This window comes from Pectinophora gossypiella, chromosome 21 (genome assembly GCF_024362695.1).
Source record: "Pectinophora gossypiella chromosome 21, ilPecGoss1.1, whole genome shotgun sequence".
Classification (NCBI taxonomy): Eukaryota; Metazoa; Arthropoda; class Insecta; order Lepidoptera; family Gelechiidae; genus Pectinophora; species Pectinophora gossypiella.
Window position 1 is genome coordinate 1,519,949 of NC_065424.1, and position 21,630 is coordinate 1,541,578.

At 37.3% G+C, this 21,630-nt stretch overlaps 1 protein-coding gene across 1 annotated transcript in view; it reads right to left on the minus strand.

The window, feature by feature from the left end:
• Window positions 1-21,630, minus strand: part of LOC126376540 (uncharacterized) — a 137,659-nt gene that overhangs the window by 28,902 nt on the left and 87,127 nt on the right. Inside the window, exons 4-6 of the mRNA XM_050024006.1 lie at window positions 11,327-11,426; window positions 10,736-10,838; window positions 8,822-8,836 (exon numbers count right to left, since the gene is read on the minus strand). Of these exons, the coding sequence (XP_049879963.1) occupies window positions 8,822-8,836; window positions 10,736-10,838; window positions 11,327-11,426 (218 nt within the window). The remainder of the gene's footprint in view (window positions 1-8,821; window positions 8,837-10,735; window positions 10,839-11,326; window positions 11,427-21,630) is intronic.

The following is a 21,630-nucleotide window of genomic DNA, read 5'->3' on the forward strand; positions in this document are numbered from 1 at the left end:
CTTGTTGACAATCATCCGTCCCTTTCCTTTTCGGCGGATAAGAAAATGACGGGTATAACTTAAAATAAAATAAGGAGGTTATATTTTATGATACAGTACTATTCGGGCGGCCTTAAAAATCAATCGATCTTATCAATCGTGTTAAGTACGTAAACAGTATAGTAGAATTGTGTTGTTGTGGCAAGTCAAGTGTCGCGTGTCTGGAATTAGCGGCCTCTCGGGTGCGGACGGTAATTGTTAACTATTGCAACTAGTGATGTGCCATTCTTGGAATGCTCCCACTTAGGAAACGTTCCCGGCAGAAAAAAGGCGCAAATCTTATGTAAAAATAGCTTTAGTACCTAACTTTTAGGCAATAAAGACCAGATAGTCTAAGATCACACCACAGAACGACCTTCACCGAGCTGGTTAATGGATGAAAAGTATTTTATATTTAATTAAATATGTCAATAACAATACAAGCAAGTAGTAGAAAAGCGAAAGTAAAAAAAAGTATAAAAAGTGTAAAGTGTGTAGTGTGTGTGTGTGCGTGTGCGTGTGCGTGTGCGTGTGCGTGTGCGTGTGTGTGTGTGCAGTGAAGTGGTGTAGAAGTAGGTAGTAGCAGTGAAGTAGTAGTAGAATTGCAATGGCCTAATTTTTTAGGCAACCCACTTTCCGTTCGTTCTAGGTCGTTCTATGGTGGGATTCAATACTAAGAGAACAAGAAAGAACAATTTGACAAAGAAAACCTGGGGCCTGTTTAATAAAACTTACAATTGTAAATTACAATGACAATTTGATGTACATTGCAGAGTGTGTGATCACGAATATTTTGCAGTTTCATATTAGCTACGTAATGAACACCAAATTGTCATGGTAATTTACAATTGTAAGTTTTATAAAACAGGCCCCTGGCAGTGTCCTTGCTAAAGAGCCTTTACAACGGGAATATTCCCACTTTGGGAACATTCCCGGGTACGGCACATCACAGATTGTAACACTATGCTCCGTGTGTTATACTCTATACATACATAATATCACGCCTATTTCCGGGTTGGGGTAAGGCAGAGATGTCGAAGGATGATGTGGAATTAGCGGCTCTTGAACACGGTCGGTAAATATCAACAGCATGCGTATCTGAAGAGATCCTTGGGTGTCGGGACGGTGAAATTATATTTATGAAAAAAAAAAAATGAAACAGCAGCGTCTTGTTCTTGTGTTGTATTGAGAGAAAGGAAGAGCGAAAGCTACGCGAATGAACGTGATCACAATAGTGTTTCCATATTTAAAAATATTAAAATATATTATATGCTTTCAACAGTATCGGTATACTCGATAAACAAGACATACATAATAAATAACATTATAGAAAAAGAAACAATTCAAACATATGTAAAAAACGAAGAAAGGTCCCATTAAGTTAGAAGTGTTTACATGAAGGCCCATGATGTAGATAATAGGTAGGCACTTTGACAAGGGTCCTGACTTTCCGACTTTAGTTTTTAAGAGCTTAACAGACGGTCGAGAAATAAATACGTTAATATATACCTATACAATCTCATGTCACGGTCACAGAATAAACAATAATACAATAACGTGCAGGAGGGACACTTTACCCGACTTCGAAACAACAAGGAGGGTTGTATGTTTGACCGCTATACAGGGTGTTAGTGACATCGTAACGAAAACTTTGAGGGATGATTCAGACCATGATTCTGAGTTGATATCAAGTGGAATTTTCCGTCGCAAAAGTATGGATAGGAAAATAATTAAAAAAAAAACAACAAAAAAAATCATGAATTTTTTGACAGTAAATTCCACTTGATATCAACTTAGAATCATGGTCTGAATCATCCCCCTCAATATTCGTTACGGTGTCACTAACACCCATACCTACTTGTATGGCTACTGTATGTACTTGTATGGGGTGTAAGTGACATCGTAACGAATACTGAGAGGGTGATTCAGTTGATTATTCTGAGTTAATATCAAGTGGAATTTTCCATCGCAAAAGTATAGAATTGAAAATAATTTAAAAAAAACTAAAAAAATACATGATTTTTGCGACGGAAAAATCCACTTGATATCGACTCAGAATCATGGTCTGAATCATCCCTCAAAGTTTTCGTTACGATGTCACTAACACCCTGTATAAGTGTGTGTATACACGTTTGTTCCAACCTGACTTCTAAACCACCTATCAGAATTTATCAAATGAGGTGTCACTAGAAGCGTCTTAATTGTCCGGTGGTTACATGATATTATGTGACGTTACGCTAAATTCAATATGGCGCCCTCTAAAGGACATAAACTGTGGACGAAACATTTTTTTTTTCGAATGGTTGTGTGTTGGGTATCAAATGAAAGAGCTTAATTTCCACACTTCAAATATGTACATATTACTAGCTTTTACTTACGGGTTTCCTTGTATTTACTCGATAATTACGTCGAATTGATAACGTGACTGCTCAGACATGTTCCGGATAGGTTTTATCTCCAAATTTTGCATAAAACATGTACGCAGCGGAAACACGTTATCTTAATAAATAAGACTCCAAAAAAAAACAAAAGTTTAAAAACTAAAATCCGACTTCGGGAAAATCACGCTCCGCCGTGATAAGCAAACTTTGAATTGTAGCGTTCACAGCGACTCCCCGAACGGCGACTGCTTGAGATTACGTCTGTCATTTACATAAGAGGAAAATTAATTTTAAGTATTTGTCTATTTAAACCAAATCATAAATAAAAAGAATAGGTCTAACACTACTACTTACTTATATAAAAACAACGAACTAAAAAGTATAAGAAAACAGCAAAACAGTTTTTACCATAACTGTACTATAATATCTAAACTCGCTCGACGTAGAGGGAAAAATAAGGCCACTCACCGTATGGAGACTCGCCGTAGCGGGGGTCGCCGTTCAGAGAGCCACTGTCAACGGCGTCAACGGCAACATTCGGAAGAATTTCAGAGAAATATACCTTTGTTTTGTTTCATACTTTTTAGAGCGTGATTTTTCCGTTAGACGAGTTTTAGTTTTTAAACTTTTATTTTTATTTTACTTACCTACGAATTTATAAAACGACGTGACATTTACGTTGGTCTATCAGAAAGCTCGGTGAAGCGAGGGTAGTGAAATAATTGATCTAGCGATGGATGTGCCTATGACTCGAGTCGACAAGTAATTTAATGTAAAATAAAATAGAAATCAATTACCTTATTAGTTTGTTTATGGTCCGTTAAAAATAGTTTACATGCATAGAGACTTAAACCTAACTCTCATTGGGGTAAACACAGACTATGGAATTCCATTTGCTTCGATCCTGACTCACAAAAAAATATAGATTACTCCTACGTATAAAGAGCGCGAATCTTTAAAAGTGTCAATCAAAAATTGTTGTTTAAATACAACATGATAATGAAGGTAAGCATGTCCTCTTTTATATAGCCCTCTTTTTAAAATTTATTTGCTCTCCGTAATTTATTTACTTTTAATATTTTTGCTTAAATTACTTCCAGTGGTATTAGGAAAAGGCGCCGGCTCTAACTTTTGGTAAATTAATTTATTGCCTCGCGGATGTCGGGGTAATGAAAACGTATAAACGTAAGATGGGAAGAGACTTTCTACGTCACTAATAAATTTGACCGTATTTTAGAAGATTTTAAGGAAAAAACAAGAATATTTTTCGTGATGGTGTAAGTCAGTCACATCAGTATATTTTTGCGCTTTTCAGCTAAAGAATTTGAGTCTGTTTATGTGGTTTCATGTTTACTGGACGTTCACTGTGTGCCACCTTTGTGCCACGTAAGTGCAAGCGACACAGACATTCCCCGCGCATTTTTTTTTTATTTTTGACGTGACTTATTGTAGGTTAACCGCAGGTGGCATTAACTACTTGGCCGGAAAAAAACATCCCCCCCCCCTTACTCCTTAGCGGCTTACGGACATCTATACTAATGTAATAATGCTTATCTTTGTTTTCTTTTCTTTTTATGTTATAATTTTACGTTGTAAGTTATATTAAGGCTAGTTTTGAATAAAAAAAATTAACTGGTTCCCCAAGATTCAGGCATTGCCTAGTTTGGGGACCCATGTACAACTCCTGTAATCTAATTATAAGCACACCTTCAGTTTTAAGTAAACATATATTTGTATTTCTCTTATTTTGTGCAATAAAGTTATTATTATAAGTAAGTAAAAGTATGACCCAGAGGTGTGGTAAATCTAACTCGCCACCCGATTCGAATAGGCGCGGGGCGGAAACTTACCGTTCTATACGCAATATAGTATTATTTATTATTCTTTATTTTATGGAACTCTGAAAAGTGGAGAGGAGAAATAAGAGGCCTATGCCCAGTATTAGGGCAATAAGTAAGCTAAAATAGTATTCGGGTAGAAGATTTATTTGCATTTGCAATCCAATCTCGCTTGGTGGAAAACGTGTTTAAGGTAAAAGAGACGAAAAGATACCGGCTCAACTCATTTAAAAAAATACTTAAAAATCTGATTTGCATTGAATGAGTACTTGGAAATAGGCAAAATATGTCTTGGTCATTGTTCTACCATCACAATGTAAGGTAACAAAGATGTTGCCATTCTGTTTCTTGTAGTAAGCAAGCCCTATAGTTTGCCTAACGTGTTTGAGAACTTAGGGTTTGTATAGTGTGATGCTCTGTCGCGGGGCCACCACCTCCAATTCTATTGAAGACGATATAGAAAAATGTGCGTACCATATACATAGTGTACGTGAAAAGATTTTATGTGTACGTGTTATAATTAGGAAGAAAACAACTAATTAAAGTGGCTTCGCTGAAGAGCATACTCCCCAGCGCAGCCACTCAGTTTGCATACTTCGAGATGTTTTCTTCCTCAAAATTGAAGTATAAATCGATGTACGTACTACGTACATAGTGTACGTGAAAAGATTTTATGTGTACGTGCTATAATTAGGAAGAAAACAACAAATTAAAGTAGCTTCGCTGGAGAGCATACTCCCCAGCGGAGCCACTCATTTTGCATACTTCGAGATGTTTTCTTCCTGTAAATTGAAGTATAAATCGATGTACGTACTACGTACATAGTGTACGTGAAAAGATTTTATGTGTACGTGCTATAATTAGGAAGAAAACAACAAATTAAAGTAGCTTCGCTGGAGAGCATACTCCCCAGCGGAGCCACTCATTTTGCATACTTCGAGATGTTTTCTTCCTGTAAATTGAAGTATAAATCGATGTACGTACTACGTACATAGTGTACGTGAAAAGATTTTATGTGTACGTGCTATATTAAGGAAAACAACAAATTAAAGTGGCTTCGCTGCATAGCATACTCCCCAGCGGAGCCACTCAGTATGCGTACTTCTAGGTGATTTCTTTTCCTAATTTTAAATACAAATTGATGTACGGTTAGGGCGTGTAGAGTTAGAAGCTTTTCCCTACATGAGATCTGATAACTTTTTGACATTACGATCGGTATGTTGTCGTCTTGGCAACAGTTTACATGGAAATATTTCTGTTGGGATGCGTAATACGAACAGATTAAAGAGAAAGTGAACGTCGTATCTTATGAGGAAGTAAGAGGCCTTTGATATACAAGCATGGAGAATGCTACACCGACAAGAACGTGGCTCTTAAATTCATGATGAAATAGTACGAATTGTACTTTGTATCTTTTTTATAAATTAATTAGAGCTTGATTTCTTTTGTAGTTTCAAGTTATGTTATTTATTCTAGAGAAAATGAAAAACATCAATATTCGTTACAAATAAGACTTTCCCTTTATCCCCAAATGATTTTTGTAGGTACATCACTTGTATCAGGCTCACCCTTTGCATAATCAAAGCGAGGCCACACTGCCGGCCAAAATCAAACGACATTTGGCAGTTACGTGACCGAATTGAACACGCAATTTTTACATTAGGCCCAGCCCATAATACGAAATTCGAGCTTGTGATTATTAATTTATTATATCATCACAATCAATGGAACAGCCTAATACGCCCATTATACAGGGTGTTAGTGACATTGTAAAGAATACTGAGGGGGATGATTCAAACCGTGTTTCTGAGTTAAGGGTGCAGGGACCCTAGCCTAGATGGCGTACGTAAAGCAGATTCAGTGTAAAACATAAATAATTTTGTCTTTTTCTATAAATGAGGCTTCCTTTTATTTGTGCTACAAAAGCTAAAAAATAATCTATTTTCTTTTAATTATTAATTAAACATACATGTAGGAAAGTGAGAATACTATGGAAGGATAATGAATGGGGATTTGATTGTTTATGGTAGGAATGGAGGATGATAAATGAATGAGACGTAAGACAGTTTTAAAAAATAAGAAAGGGGAGTCTTTGGTGCGATGTCGGACGGGTGAGATGATTTTGTTAAAATATAAGGAGTAAAGATATTTAAAATATCCCGTATTATTTATATATCCCGCATACATTTATTTTATTCTTATTCTTAAATCTTTATTCCTGGTAACCCTACTAGTAACCATTGACTTATATGTGTTAGTATAAAAAATAAATCAGGTCCAAAAAAAAGGTTCCGTTCCACACACACACACAATGCAGGAATACCAGCCTGAAACCATATGCGTCACAGCACCGTAATAACCTCGAGGCCCCGGACCATAGCACTCGGGTTCCACAGAGGGCCCAAAGATTTAGATCAGCTCTTTACCCTCAGTTGTACTAACTCACTGAGTAAAATATCAACGATGGGTGGTGAGCCGTATCGCTGGCTATAATGGTCGAGACAACTGTGTAAGTGAAAACTGCACTAAAAAAAAAACTCATTGGTGCAAGTCCGGTAAAGAGGTTCAAACCGGCGCTCCCCGAGAAGCAAACCAGTGTACAACAGAACCACAGTAATTATATATTTATAAGGCAACTGGGTCGTGTATAAGACAAATCGTGGTTCAAGATTAAATTATGCAATTCTGATTACTAAACGCGATTACTCCACCGACAAGAGCGCAGCTCTTAAATAAAGAGAGAGAGAGAGAATACTAAATAAAGACAGATCTAAAACTGACGAAAAACATTTTCTCTTTTCTCTATTTCACTTATTTATGAATTTTAATCAAGAACAACGTAATAAGTCCGACATTTTGCTACGTTTTTCTATGACGTCACAGTGTGATTTTTCATACAAATTCCATGGTAATTTCGTGTTTTGACGTTTAGTAAAAAGTAACTGATTTGACTAGTTGGAAACTAGCCTATAGGATGTGATCGTGAGACTCTTTCATGAACTACGAAAATCTGATTCTATCTCATACCGAGAATTATAAAAGGCAGCATCTGAACTGGACAATTTAGAAACTAGCCTGTAATGGAAGGATAGGATAAAACGGATAAGGCCTGACCTAGAGGGACATACGTTGACCGACTTTGGGAGAGTTAAGGAGGGTCCAATGAGGTTAACCACTAACCGCCAAGCAGCGCAGGTACAAAACTGTTAATTAATTTAGAGAAAACGAGGGATATTGGTCAGAATGGAAATCCACAGCTCGATCCAACAGGGTCCACATAATATCAGCGTCGTGGTTCACGCCGCGACTTGTGCTGAGTGAGACCCTTTTATCTCAGGACGTCCACCACCACCTTATGGTCATTTCGACAACATCCGTCTTGCTTTTTTGTAATTGGGTCGTGTACCAGGTTCAAGATAAATTATGAAATTCTGATTACTAAATAAACACAAATGTGAAACTAACGAAAAGCATTTTCTTTATTTTATTTAACTTAGTTATGAATTTTAATCAAGAAAAACGTAATAATAAGTTCGACATTTTATTACGTTTTTCTATGACGTCACAGTGTGCGTTTTCATACAAATTCCATAGTAATTTCGTGTTTTGACGTTTAGTAAAAAGTAACTGATTTGACTAGTTGGAAACTAGCCTATTGTTTTAGTGGAAATTTGATATGATGTTGTTGTCTTTTTTTTGTGTGTGGCGTCCTTTCATAATAAACTTTTTCTATTCTATTCGATTCTATCCCATAATGGCAATAAGCTCGCCTCCTATAACATGTATATGTCGTGGCCAGATCTTAGAATTGATCATTTCATGACGTGCTCGATTATTTCACGAAATAGGCATATTTCATGAAATATCCAACTTAAGTTGACCATGTCGTTGAATATACTGGTATAGAGGTGAATACCAACCTCATCAACCCTGGTGTCAGGGTTATTATTGCGCCGCCAAAGGCCCCTGACATGACTCATGTAACGACTACATACTTACATCAGTAAGTAGTAACCGGGACCAACGGCTTAACGTGCCTTCCGAAGCACGAATCATCTTACTTTCGGACAATCTGGTGATCAGCCAGTAATGTCCTAACCAAACTAGGGATCACAAAGTGATTTTTGTGATATGTCCCCACCGGGATTCGAACCCGGGACCTCCGGATCGTGAGCCCAACGCTCAACCACTGAACCACGGAGGCCGTTAGATTCATCATTTAACAAAAAGCAGCTCATTTTATTTAAGTTAGCAACAAGCCGTTGTCATGAGGACCACTATCCAAAGATCCAAACCACTCTCCCAAATTGGTATCCCTAGCCATCACGCGAGAGCTCGAAAGACGTATTATTTTCACAGCCTGGCTGTCCTCAGATGGTTGTAATGGTAACCAACGTAGCTGAAACTAGTAATTCCATAAAACTACTTATATTTATCCACCAAAAAAATTTTTTTTTTATAATAACTACAAACTATACTTTATTACATACCTAATACATAAACTCACGCTTATTTCCCGCCGGGGTAAACAGAGACTATAGCATTCCATTTGCTTCGATCCTGACACACTTCTCTTGCTTCCACCACATTCAACAATCGCTTCATACACGCACACCGGTTCAGAGTAAATCGTACTAAACCTTTTCTAAGAACATCTCCAATTTGGTCAATGTAAGTCCTTCTAGGTCTTTCTCTGTCAGCCCAACCATCAAGTTTCGCTTTCGCAATTCTATTATCGTTCATCCGCTCTACGTTTCCAAACCAACCTAACATTCCCTTCTCAATCTTAATCACTATATCGTCTTTTACACCACATCTACTGCCTTATCACTGTGTGTTGTGTTTATACTTTAAGTATTCCATTTAATAGTCTAGTGGTTAGAGCGTTAGGCTCACGATCTAGAGGTCCGGGTTCGATTCCCGATGGGGACATTGTCGAAATCACATTGTGAGACTATCCTTTGTTTGGTAAGGACTTTACAGGCTTGAATCACCTGATTGTCTGAAGAAATAAGTTGATTCCGTGCTTCGGAGGGCACGTCAATCCGTTGATCCCGGCCGTAAAAATACCTCCACCAATCCACAGTGGAGCAGCGTGTTGGAGTATGCTCCATACCCCCTCCGGTTGATTGAGGGGAGGACTGTGCCCAGCAGTGGGACGTATATAGGCTATTTATGTTTATATTTATACTTTATTAAGATATAATTATTATATATGTACAGTCATGAGTCATGAGCACTATAATGTACCCACTTTAGGACTCTGTCGCACCAACATATTTGACATTTAGTGAGACTTACAGTTCAATTTGTCAAAAAAGTTAATGTGACATGGTACCAAAGTGTATACATATTAATGCTCGTGACCGTATATTTCGTATATTGCACCTTTATTGTTCTCCCGTGTCTATTCTCTTACTACCGGCGGGTTGGACGGAAGAGATCTCCTTTAGAGATAAGCACTCCCTTGTTAACGTCCATTTCATGTTTGTAATGTACCGGGTGAGAGCTTTCAGCGCTCCCCATTTGTCCGGGTAGGTAGTTAATGCCATCTGCGACAAATCTACAATAAGTCACGACCAAAAAATGTTTGTAACGTAACTAGTTGTTAAGTGCAATAAAGAATCTATCTATCTACTCAGCACATGTCCGCCCATTGCTGGTTATAGGCCTCCTCTCTTTCACGCCAACCTTTCCGGTCCTGTGCGAGTCTCATTCATTGCTTTCCGACGTACCTCAATGTTTTTTTTTTATAAAGATTATGGCCTGGAATCAAGTCCTTTGGGCCGCCTCACAATGTGATTCAACCACCGGAATACCAATAAAGAATAATAGTAACTGTTTCTACAATACTACTGACTATTTTACTATGTTTTATAATCACTACACTAATAAAATACGTACTTAAGTAAATAATACAGGCTGATTGTGACATCGTAACGAAAACTTTGTGGAATAATTCAGACTTGATATTAGGTGAAATTTTCCGTCGGAAAGTTCATGACAATTTTAGTATTTTTTAAATTATTTTCAGTACTTTTTCATGAATTTTGCGACAGAAAATTCCACTTGATATCCACTCAGAATTATGGTCTAACTGAATCGTCGCCCTCCGTATTCGTTACGATGTCACCAACACCCTGTATAAATGTCTCGTAAGAATAGAAATTATTTATAGAAACAAGATTAAGTAGCTATTATAACAAATGATTACATTCAATAAATCAATAAATCGAACCATTACAGATAAGCACAGAAAGTAAAGTCATGTGTAGATACTTCTTTTCTACATGCAAATCCTACATTACTACATGTAGAAAAATATGTGCTTTGACGTTTAAAAAAAATAAAGCTAAGAACGACAAAAATATATAACTCTAGCTGAATAGATATCAACCTTAAATAAGAATCCTTAAAATTACAATTAAAACATTCATATTACAATATCGTTTAACTACTATGCTACTAATGATAATAAGTAGAGCTACTAACCCAAACTTGCGTCATAAGTGTTCATGTATTCTGACGTCATGAACTGAGATACAAGTGCTGTTTTACCGACGCCGGCGTCTCCTAATAAAACCACCCTGTATTTTGGTACCTGAAATCAAAAACATATTATTTTTTTGCTTCTATGTAGAACTGGGAAGGAACAATCCACTCCATTCCATCTACGGACAAATAGACCACGCCAGGCATTTTATCCTTATGTTGTGGATATACCAGTTTGGCGGCGAGGGTGTGCTGCCGCCAAAGGATGTTTTCGGGGTACCTAACTGAGCATAGTACCCCGCTAGCCACATGCTGGTAGTGTGACTAGGGATCGACGATCCAACGGTGTTGGATATCACGTTTCACGACTGCTTGAAGACTGAATAATCTGTAAATAATTTTCTTCTTATCGTGTGGGTTGTGAGGTGGAATACCAGCCTCATCAACCCTGGTGTCAGTGTTATGATTGAGCCGCCAAAGGCCCCTGACATAGCTCATAATGTAAATAATAATCATCGTCATGTCTTATCATGTAAATAATAGAAACTGTAAGGTTAAGCACGCGAGATATTTTCATCTTGTGTTGGTGATAGTTACCGGTTCAAGTTCATCTTCATCCGGGGTGGTGAGGCTGGCGGAGTCCACGGGCCGGTATCCCGAGCAGCAGGACCCGTCGAACGGGGACCTGTCTGATGCCCTGGTGACAAACATCATGCAGGTTAATAAACAAAACCTTGAAAAGACATATAGTCGATATTAGTGTAGCAAAGTAATAAATGTTTCCTTTCCACTGGTTGCCTGGAAGAAATTGCTGCTAAGGAATAAGGCTGCCATATTGTACTGTATCTATCATCCACTTGTGTTCATTTGTTTTGTATGTTGTGTGCAATAGAGTATATTTGATTTGATTTGAAAGTTAGTAGAACGAAACGTAAGATTGATAAGAAAATAAGAGAGAATGGAAGGATAATGAATGAGGATTTAGATGTTTATGCTATGAATTTAAAAAGAGTTGTCTATGATGTATAGGTCGGAGTGTAAAGGAACATTTGTTTTTTGTAAAAAAGGAGAAAATAAAAGGAGTGAAGATAAATTAAATATTCCTTTTAATACTATATCCCACATTAGTTACGAAAAAGATTATCAGAGACGACGTCCAGTGAAATCAAAATGCATTAAAAATAAAAAATGCATTAAAAATATAAAGTGCTTTAATATACGCCCCAATGCTGGGTAAAGACTACAGACAGGTGTGTCTTTGTGTAGACAAACAAAATAGGTACAGGGGGCTAATATTTCAAGGTGGCCACCTTGAAACAAAGAATAATAATACTACGTATAGAACGTACAATCGGCTACTTGACAGTTTTCGGATAAATATTTTAAAAATTACTAACGCTGCCTATTAAACTATTTTATTATATATTTTAAAATATTTTACTTTCTCGAAAACAAATGGTTTTTTCATTAATTTCAAATATCGCGCTAGAACGGTTGGTCACGCGACATTTTGCCCAGTGACGTCACATTTCAATAAACAAAGAAACTGTCAAAAATTATAAATTGGAACCTGACAGATAATATTTGTTTATTTGTAATATGTGACATCACACGAAGCTCAACCATGGCCACCTGTGTTTTGGGTTTTGTAATACGTAGATAAAAAAATCGCATTTTTATTTTGTAAAAATAAAATATTTAAAAATGATCAGAAACTATTGGATAATCATCATTATACCGTTGTGAATTTTATACTTTATTGTTACAACTGTCAAGTAGACATCGCGCCCATCAGGGCACCCTCCAGCCTGTTTGTCTTAAATTTTGTACCGGGTGAGAACCCTCAGCGCTCCCCATTTGTCCGGCCAAGTAGTTAATACCATCTGCGGCAAATCTACAATAAGTCACGTGAAAAAAAAAGAAAAAAAATATCAAGTAGCCAATTCGTATCGGTGCCCAGATAGATTTAGCTCACCGTAGGGTGACTGGGTCTCACTGGTCTAAATGGCTGTAAGGGAAAGTGCACGGACTATCTATCTCACTCGCACTTACGCGTGGCACACAGTATGAACGATATTTTTGTATGGAGTGTCCGAGCTGTGCGGAGTGTCCCTTCTATCCGTAGCATTATTGTTTATTCTTTGTCCCAGGTGTAGTGAAAGGTAAACCCTCACATTCATTCATCAATACCCTTTCCCTTCAGCCTTTCATATTATGAAAGTGATTGACAACACGTCCAAATAAATCCCTATGAAAACAATGGAATAATGCAATGTGAAAGGGAATATCTGAATGTATTTCACAGGTATTATCGGGACCTATATTGAAGGCATTCAACTCGATTGGAATATGAAAATGTGACGGTTGCACGTTCTCCTTTCCACCATGATATGCATGGTGGCAGATTAATTACATGATAGATATTATTCTTATCAAAAAATCAAATCACTCCGCAGGTTTGTTTTGTAAGGATTAGCAGAAAAATAATGTAATTGTATAGGTAGGGCAACTTGACGTAAAATAAATGCAGGTACTTATATCATCTAGCGATGACTATAACTCGAACTATACGTACTTACTCCACCCATAATTTAAGAGCCACGCTCTTGTCGGTGCAGCATATTCCATGCTACTTTCACTCTCCTCTTTCTCTCTTTTTTCTTTCTTTTCTTTTTCTTTTTTCTTTCTTTGCTTTTTTCATGCTTACGTACTTACATCAATAAGAAAATAGTCGGTAAACGTCAGGACCGCCTATCACATGTCTTAATAAAATATATGCAGAAAGAATGTGCGTATTTTGAGCATGCTAAGATTATAAAGATGGCCGGTCAAATGCGTACTAAACATTGGCATAGGTTTCAGAACGATAGCTGTAGCCGTTAATGAGATATAGAAATACACCGGCGGTCCTGACGTCATGAAGGCCGCGGTGTATGAGACATACCATTTAGCGCTCAAAGCTTTTAAGCACAAATCTTCATAATCTTAGCACATTTTAGCTCAAAATGCGTACAATCTTTCTGCATACTTTATTAAGATATGTAAACTAAACTAAACTACATAGGCTGTCTTTACGTTCTCGACTATTTTCTTATTGACATAAGTAGAGTTATAGTCATCGCTAGATGAACTAAGTACCTGCAATTATTTTCCGTTAAGTTACTTTATAAAATAACGTTATTTTATTCCTTATTTCTTGATGTCTGTTCGTCTATCTCTACCTAGACATCTTAGACACCGTGCTTTGCTGGTGTGAAATATAAGTAAAAACACATGCTTGATATAAATATCAGAATGGACTGTATTAATTTGTCTCTTGAGAAAAAAATACTGAGAATTATTGATGACAGAAGAGGCAAGATGATTGGACACTTAATAAGACACGACGAATTTATTAAAAACATCATAGAAGGAAAGCTAGAAGGAAAGAGAGGAAGGGGAAGACCAAGAAGAGCTTACATGGAACAGATTAAAGAAAAGGTTAACGTCGTGTCTTATAGGGAAGTCAAGGAATTGGCCTTTGATAGACTGGAATGAAAAATGCTACACCGAAAAGAGCGTGGCTCGTAAATTGATGATGATGTATTAATTAAAGTTTACAAAAGGTGGAAAATGCAACACCCATCGCCATGATGTTCAAAAAGGTAGAAGAAAGCTTAGAAAGCGGTGTTGCCATATTATAAAATAAATTTTAGTGTGTACTACACAGACACTATTAATTAAAACATTACCTATGTTAATAATATCATATTTACATAAAGTATTCATGTTTCATATGAAAATTGAATAGCTTTTAGTACTAAGTTACTTTGTAAAACAAAAGTAAAACATTTTAATGTCTGGTTGTCCTGGGAACAGCTGAACAACTTTAGTTTTAATGCCGTCATAAAAATAAAAGTTACCATTATGACACTTCAAAGTATTAAAACCTTTATAAACACCATATAAGAGCGCTTTAAAGTAAGTAGTTTATCAATTGTATTCATATAGGCAGGTATACCCCCACAAGATAAGAAATAAATAAAGAAATAAAGATTCTATAAACCTAAGATGGACTGATGACCTTCTGAAGGTCGCGGGAAAACGCTGGATTCGGGCAGCTGGATCGGTCAATGTAGCGAGCCTTGGGAGAGGCCTATGTCCAGCATTAGACGATTTTGAACTGATGATGGTGATGTTAAGGAGTCTTTGAGACCCGTGGTAGCCCAGCTGGCAGAACGCTTGCCTCCCACTTTGAGGTCGCAGGCTCGAATTTGTTTTAATTCATGTTTAGATCATAAATGATTATCACGTGCTCAGCGGTGAAGGAAAACATTTTGAGGAAACCTACATTCCCGAGAAATGAGAAATGCGTTTTCGGAGGTATGTGACCTAACCTGTATTGGGTGGGTTTTCTCTACGGGTTGGAAGACAGGCAGGCAGCACGGAGGTTGTTGTTATAAAAATATAGTTGTAATTATTATAGTAAGTATCAACGTAAATAAATAAACATGGACGGTCACGGGTACAAAATTAATAATTATTATTTATTATGAATAATATTTTTTATAAGAATACCTATTTTCGTGGCATCATCAAAAATATTATAAATTGTGCCTTCCCTTCAATATCGAAATGGATTCCGATAAGTAGCATGTAAACATTTGTAATGTAATTCGTGTCTAAGTTACATTCAGAGAGATTTCGATAAAAGACTGGTTTTCTAACATAATATTATTATTATTACTCGTAAATTGATAGCTACGTATTGTAACTGTATATCTCTACTAAATTAGAAAGGGTAAAGGTTTTTTTTTCTTTTTATAGCACTCACCAGTGCTTCGGAAACTCACAAATAGAAAATTAAATCGAAAAAGGTTTTTTTCTGACTCGGACGGGACTTAATTTTTTTTTAATTATTTCAATTCCATACTTTTGCGGTGCAAAATTCCACTTGATATTCTCCCCCCTACCCCTATATGTATATACAAGTAGCCATACAAGTGTGTATAGGTGTCAGTGACACCGTAACAAATACTGAGGGGGATGATTCAGACCATGATTCTGGGTCGATATCAAGTAGAATCGTGGTCTGAATCGATGTCACTGAGACTGCGCTTAACATTGCCTTTATCACTGCACTTCACAACCCACACGATAGAAGAAGAAGAAGAAGAACACGGAAACAGAAGTTATATTATACAGATATATATAACATAAACAGCCTATTTAAGTCCCACTGCTGGGCACAGGCCTCCCCTCAATCTACCGGAGGGGGTATGGAGCATACTCCACCACGCTGCTCCAATGCGGGTTGGTGGAGGTGTTTTTACGGCTAATAGCCGGGACCAACGGCTTAACGTGCCCTCCGAAGCACGGAATCATCTTACTTTTTCGGAAAATCAGGTGATTCAAGCCACACACAGACAGATATACATTATCCTAAAATACATTATTTAACAATATAAATGTAGATAATATAGATGTGTAGATAATGTAAATTAGTTCAATATGTGGCCCTATTGAGCTAAATTACAGTAAGTAATTAAAGGACAGCCGTACGAATTGTAATTTCAGGATCCCTCCATGAACGTTGGAAGAATTAAGTGAATAGAGGTATAATTGAGTAAAAGAATTAGGCGATTACTAGTATACGTGCTACGTAAATATTTAAAGACAAAGGATTGCCTAGTGGTTACACGAATTTTATATTCTAATATCATTGATCATCATCATCACATTTAAGTCGTAGGGCTAACACAAACACACACACACACACACAATTAACATACAAAATGCATGTTTATTTGTTCTTATTTAACCACAGTTTTTGTCAAATAAATTCATTTTAACAATAGTCTGCCTCAACTGACGTTATAGAAGATGTAATTGCTGAACACTGCTCCCTGAGATACAGGTTTCCTAGTTCAGGTAGCAGGGTTATACTTCTGTAGCATTTGTGTGTCCTAGCTACAGTACCTAGTTCAGTGTTTGGTATTCCTTTTGGCATAATCTATAAAACTTTCGTTGATCAACGGAGGTAGGTGAGGTTCGATACCTTTTTTTACCGTTGTTACCTTTTAACTATGATCATGTTAATTTATAATAATTTAAATTACTTAAATTTAGCGAGTTCCTCTTCCTAATCGCTACATTTTTTGAAATATAGCATACGTCCAAAAAACCAGAAAAAGAAAACTTGATAAGCAAAAAGATTGCGCTGCAGCAAAATTACGCTGCACTAACTACAGTACGATCTTTTTCTATAACAATATACATTTTTTATTTATTTATTATTTATTTTATCATCGCCCCGCGTTATCAGGTCCGATTTTTTATAGAAACGACTGCATGTTTGACCTTCCAGTCTGCGAAGAGAAAACTCAGTCACCCAATCGCTGTAGTCAGGTACATCCATCGCAAGATGAACTAAGTACCCACGCCTCACCGAGCTTTCTGTTAGACCAACGTGATAGTGGGGAACCGTATCCCCGTATATAATGGTCGAGCCAATTGTGTTAGTGAAAACTGCACTAAAAATAAATTAATAACTCATTGGTGCAAGTCCAGTCATAAAAAAACACTCTTTGGTGGTGGTCGGTGGTATGTGGTATATATTATGTTACATATATTCCATAAGGTATAGCGCTGATGCTGCGTTTGCATTCCCAACGCATCAAATTTTCGCATCCACGCCGATGACATCCGGAGCACCAAATCGCTGAAGATGCATGGTGTAACTTTTACTTATAATTAAAAATAATAAATAAATTAATATTTTTTTTTGATAAATTATTTAATTTATTAATTTATTTTTTATTATTAATCATATTTTAATTTTTAATTACAGTTTAATCTATCATTCTATATTTTATCATCGAATAGAACATTAGGCTAATTAGTCAGTAAGTCTTATTGTAATTTCTTTTATAATTAAATTAGTTGGAATCAGACACAGGAATTGGACAGGAGTCAGGAGACAGGAGAGAGTAGAGTATGACTTTGTAATAGACTAATCTGGGCGCCATCCCACTTGCGTCAGACAGAGTACTGCGGGACGGAAGGCAAGAGGGAAGCCACTGCCCGATATTTCCCTAAAAAAGGAGCATGGAAAATGCTGCACCGACAAGAGCGTGGCTCTTAAACTGATGATGATGAGTTGGAATCATTTTTTTTCCTTCGGCCACAGCTTACGTAATTCCTATGTAAACAAATGTTCTATCTCCTACCTAACCTTATTTATATATATTATTACCTAAACTCACTCATACAAGGAAATTGTTCATGTTCGGCGCACACTCATATCAGTCGCATATATATTTATATTAAAAATAATATCCAATAAACAACAATTTGCCGGTAAATTGATATTGCGATATGCGATGTTTCCAAAACATATCGTTACATTGTACGCACAATGTAAGCAGGAAACTTAGGGATCCCCACGAAATTACTCGTACTTATCAAGTTTTATTTGTTATTATTTAGTCAATCAAATATTTATTTATTTTATATAAATACATAGAGAACAAAGTTTATAGGTTAGTCCATTTAAACATAAAATATCACCATATAAACGGCCTCTGTGGTCCAGTGTTTGAGCGATGGGCTCACGATCCGGAGGCCCCGGTTCCGAATCCCGGTGGGGACATATCACAAAAATCACTTTTTGATCCCATGTTTGGTTAGGACATTACAGGCTGATCACCTGATTGTCCGAAAGTAAGATGATCCGTGCTTCGGCAGGTACGTTAAGCCGTTGGTCCCGGTTACTACTTACTGATGTAAGTAAGTAGTCGTTACATGAGCCAAGTCAGGGGCCTTTGGCGGCTCAATAATAACCCTGACACCAGGGTTGATGAGGCTTGTATTCCACCTCACAATCCACACGATAAGGAGGACGAACATAAAATCTTACACACATCATCTCTAATAAGTAATTATACTGTTCTTATACTCCAACCAACCAACCAACTGTTGACAAAATCATTATTACAATATAATGTTAGGACCCTTTCAACTAGGTATCACATGGGTGAATATCAAAATGTGCCAAGTTTGGTGGCGAACTTTCATATTATGTTTTCGTGAAAAATTGGGTTCCGACATCAAAAAGGATAGTTCTAGCTACGAGCTAACTTGTACCTCGTAGCTAGAACTGAAAAATTGGGTTCCGACATCAAAAAGGATAGTTCTAGCTACGAGCTAACTTGTACCTCGTAGCTAGAACTGAAAAATTGGGTCCCGACATCAGGCTTTTTCAAGTCGGAACCCAATTTTTCACGAAAACATAATATGAAAGTTCGCCACCAAACTTGGCATAAGTATTTTGATATTCACCCACATAAGCCGAATTTAGAAGTAAGCAAGGCTGTTAACGTCTAGGGGGGTTAAAAAGGCCACATCGTAGCAATTCATCTAAAAAAAGCAATATTTCAATTTGACATTTGCGCATGCAAAAGTAAGTGCGCAATGCAAACAAATGTCATGCATCGGTGTAGAGTTTTTAACCCCCCACGTCTCCCTCCATGTCATCAAAAATATGCAAAGTTAACGTAATACTTGAACAACCCCTCACAGATATATTTTATTATCGTTTACGTTTGCAAATGCACCGTTCTTAAGGAGCGACGAGGCAAGAAATAGCCAAATTCAACCTCCGGAACCCTCATAATAAATGACGACCAACACTTAGCGAGTTTTTTTTACGTTTTTCTGGAACATGTGATGTGCCATTATTGCTTGGCACTATATTTTTTACGTTCTCTGTAATTTGTTACTTATTACGAGTGTAATAAAATTGTTTTTCTTTATTTTCCTATATGCAGGCAGACGTATCGATCGCATCTACGGGTGAACGACCTTAGTTAGGACTTAGGGTTGTCATGCATGTGCAGTGTGCACGAGGCGTGAAAGCCCAGTTGAGAGAACGATATACATCGTGATATCACAGGTTCGAATCTCGAGTAAGGCTCTACCACTGAACCCGAATTTATTTTCGAATTCGTGTTTAGATCGTAAATAATTGATATCACGCATTTAACTGCTGAAGAATAACAAAAAATGTCGAAACATGTCTGTCTGTGTGTCAGAGTAAAGTTCCGTTGCTCGTTAACGATAATACTTATTTGCATATTTTTCATAGATAATAATAATATTCTTTATTAAAAGTCATAAAGATACCCAAATATCATGTATGTATCATGTAGTAACCCTGGAAGAAGAAGAGATCATGTACGAATCAGAATCATTTATTCAACGTTATTATCATGGATAAACTTGCTGAAGGTCAGTGTAACATTTTTGAATTTACGTCATTTTGCAAGGTGTTATGGCTGAGGAGAAGAAATGAATAATATTTCGACGAGACCTTTCACCGTCGAGACGTCGCGAGATACAATTTGACAACCCTAGAACATTGAACAGATACAGAGGCGGACAAGAGAAGACGTAATGAACAGCATAATGTCATACAAAAAGTAAAGTTTTCATATAACTTGTCAGACAGAGCACACTTCGGTAGTCTTAAATAATCTTATTTTCATATTTTACATGTACCTCCTTAGAAACAAACTTATGGGACTTTTAAACATAGTTGGCGACTGGCGAGGAGAGGTTGTGTATACAATGCACCTCTGTCTACCCTTCGCGGATGCAGGTGTGATGTTTCTATATTCTGTGATTATAAACAAACTTAGCAGTCTCTGTTTTTTTGACGTGACTTCTTGTAGATTTGCCGCAGATGGCATTAACTACTTGGCCCGACAAATGGGGAGTGCTGAAGGCTCTCACCCGGTACAACGTTTAAGACAACAGGCTTGAGGGTGCCCAGTTGGGTGCGAACCTCGGCTCATAGCGTCGTCTGAGAGGAAAAATATTAGCGCTAGACCACGCCGGCGGAGTCGGTATCGGGGTCCTGAAGTGTTTGGTGTCGCGAGCTAATTGGCTGCCTCTATGGCTAGAGTAATCGGGTCGTCGGGATCGTATATTACGTCCTTCGGACGCCGATACTTTTCAGTACCGTCCCTAAGCGGAATGTATTCGGAAGCCGCAACTACCAGGGGAGAAGTAGCTGAACCCAACAATATGTACTTAATGTCTTCGTTAGGGAGGTGGGGCGAAGAATAAGTGACAGGGGGTCGGATGCTCGTGCGGGTTGTTTCCTGGCGCAAAGATTGTCCTTCGAAATACAACGTGGCAACGCGGCAAGCGTGATGGGGACCTTTGCGCTCGGATCCACCCGCGGGGGCTTATTTGACTAAATAGATTGTTATTGTCTATTATATATAAATTTTATATAATCTATTTTAAATAATCTATTTTAAAAATGTAACGTTCACTGTGTAACTACCTTTCCTGATGTAAGTGAGTAATCGTTACATGAGCCATGTCAGGGGCCTTTGGCGACTCAGTCATAACCCTAACACCGGGGTTGAAGAGGCTGGTATTTCACCTCACGCCCCACAAGCTAAGAAGAAGACTGTGTAACTGAAATTTAGATGTCAAGCCCTCACATGCAGTGTTATTTATCGATAAACAGATTGGAATACGTTAAATGTGGCCTACATATGGGACATGCAAGTATGAGTTTCAATATTGCCTCATATGTAGCTCAGGCAATGAACGTGTTAAACATCGCTTAGCCGAAAAACGCCAAACGACTTAAATGTCCTTTAGTGTGCAACAAGCTTTAAATTAAATGATCGTTTGAAGTGTAGTATTATTTTCACATCAAAAAGTCATCACAGAAAGAACATCAAAACGTTAATACCCAAAATCTTCAAAGTTTGATTTAAAGAATTCATAAACAAATTTCTTTGAAAGAATTTTAATAAGAAACCGCGTCTGCGTCTAACGACAAAAATTGAATACGGCTTAAAATGTTTAAGCACTTAAATATTGTTTTGGGTTCTGAGGTCGAG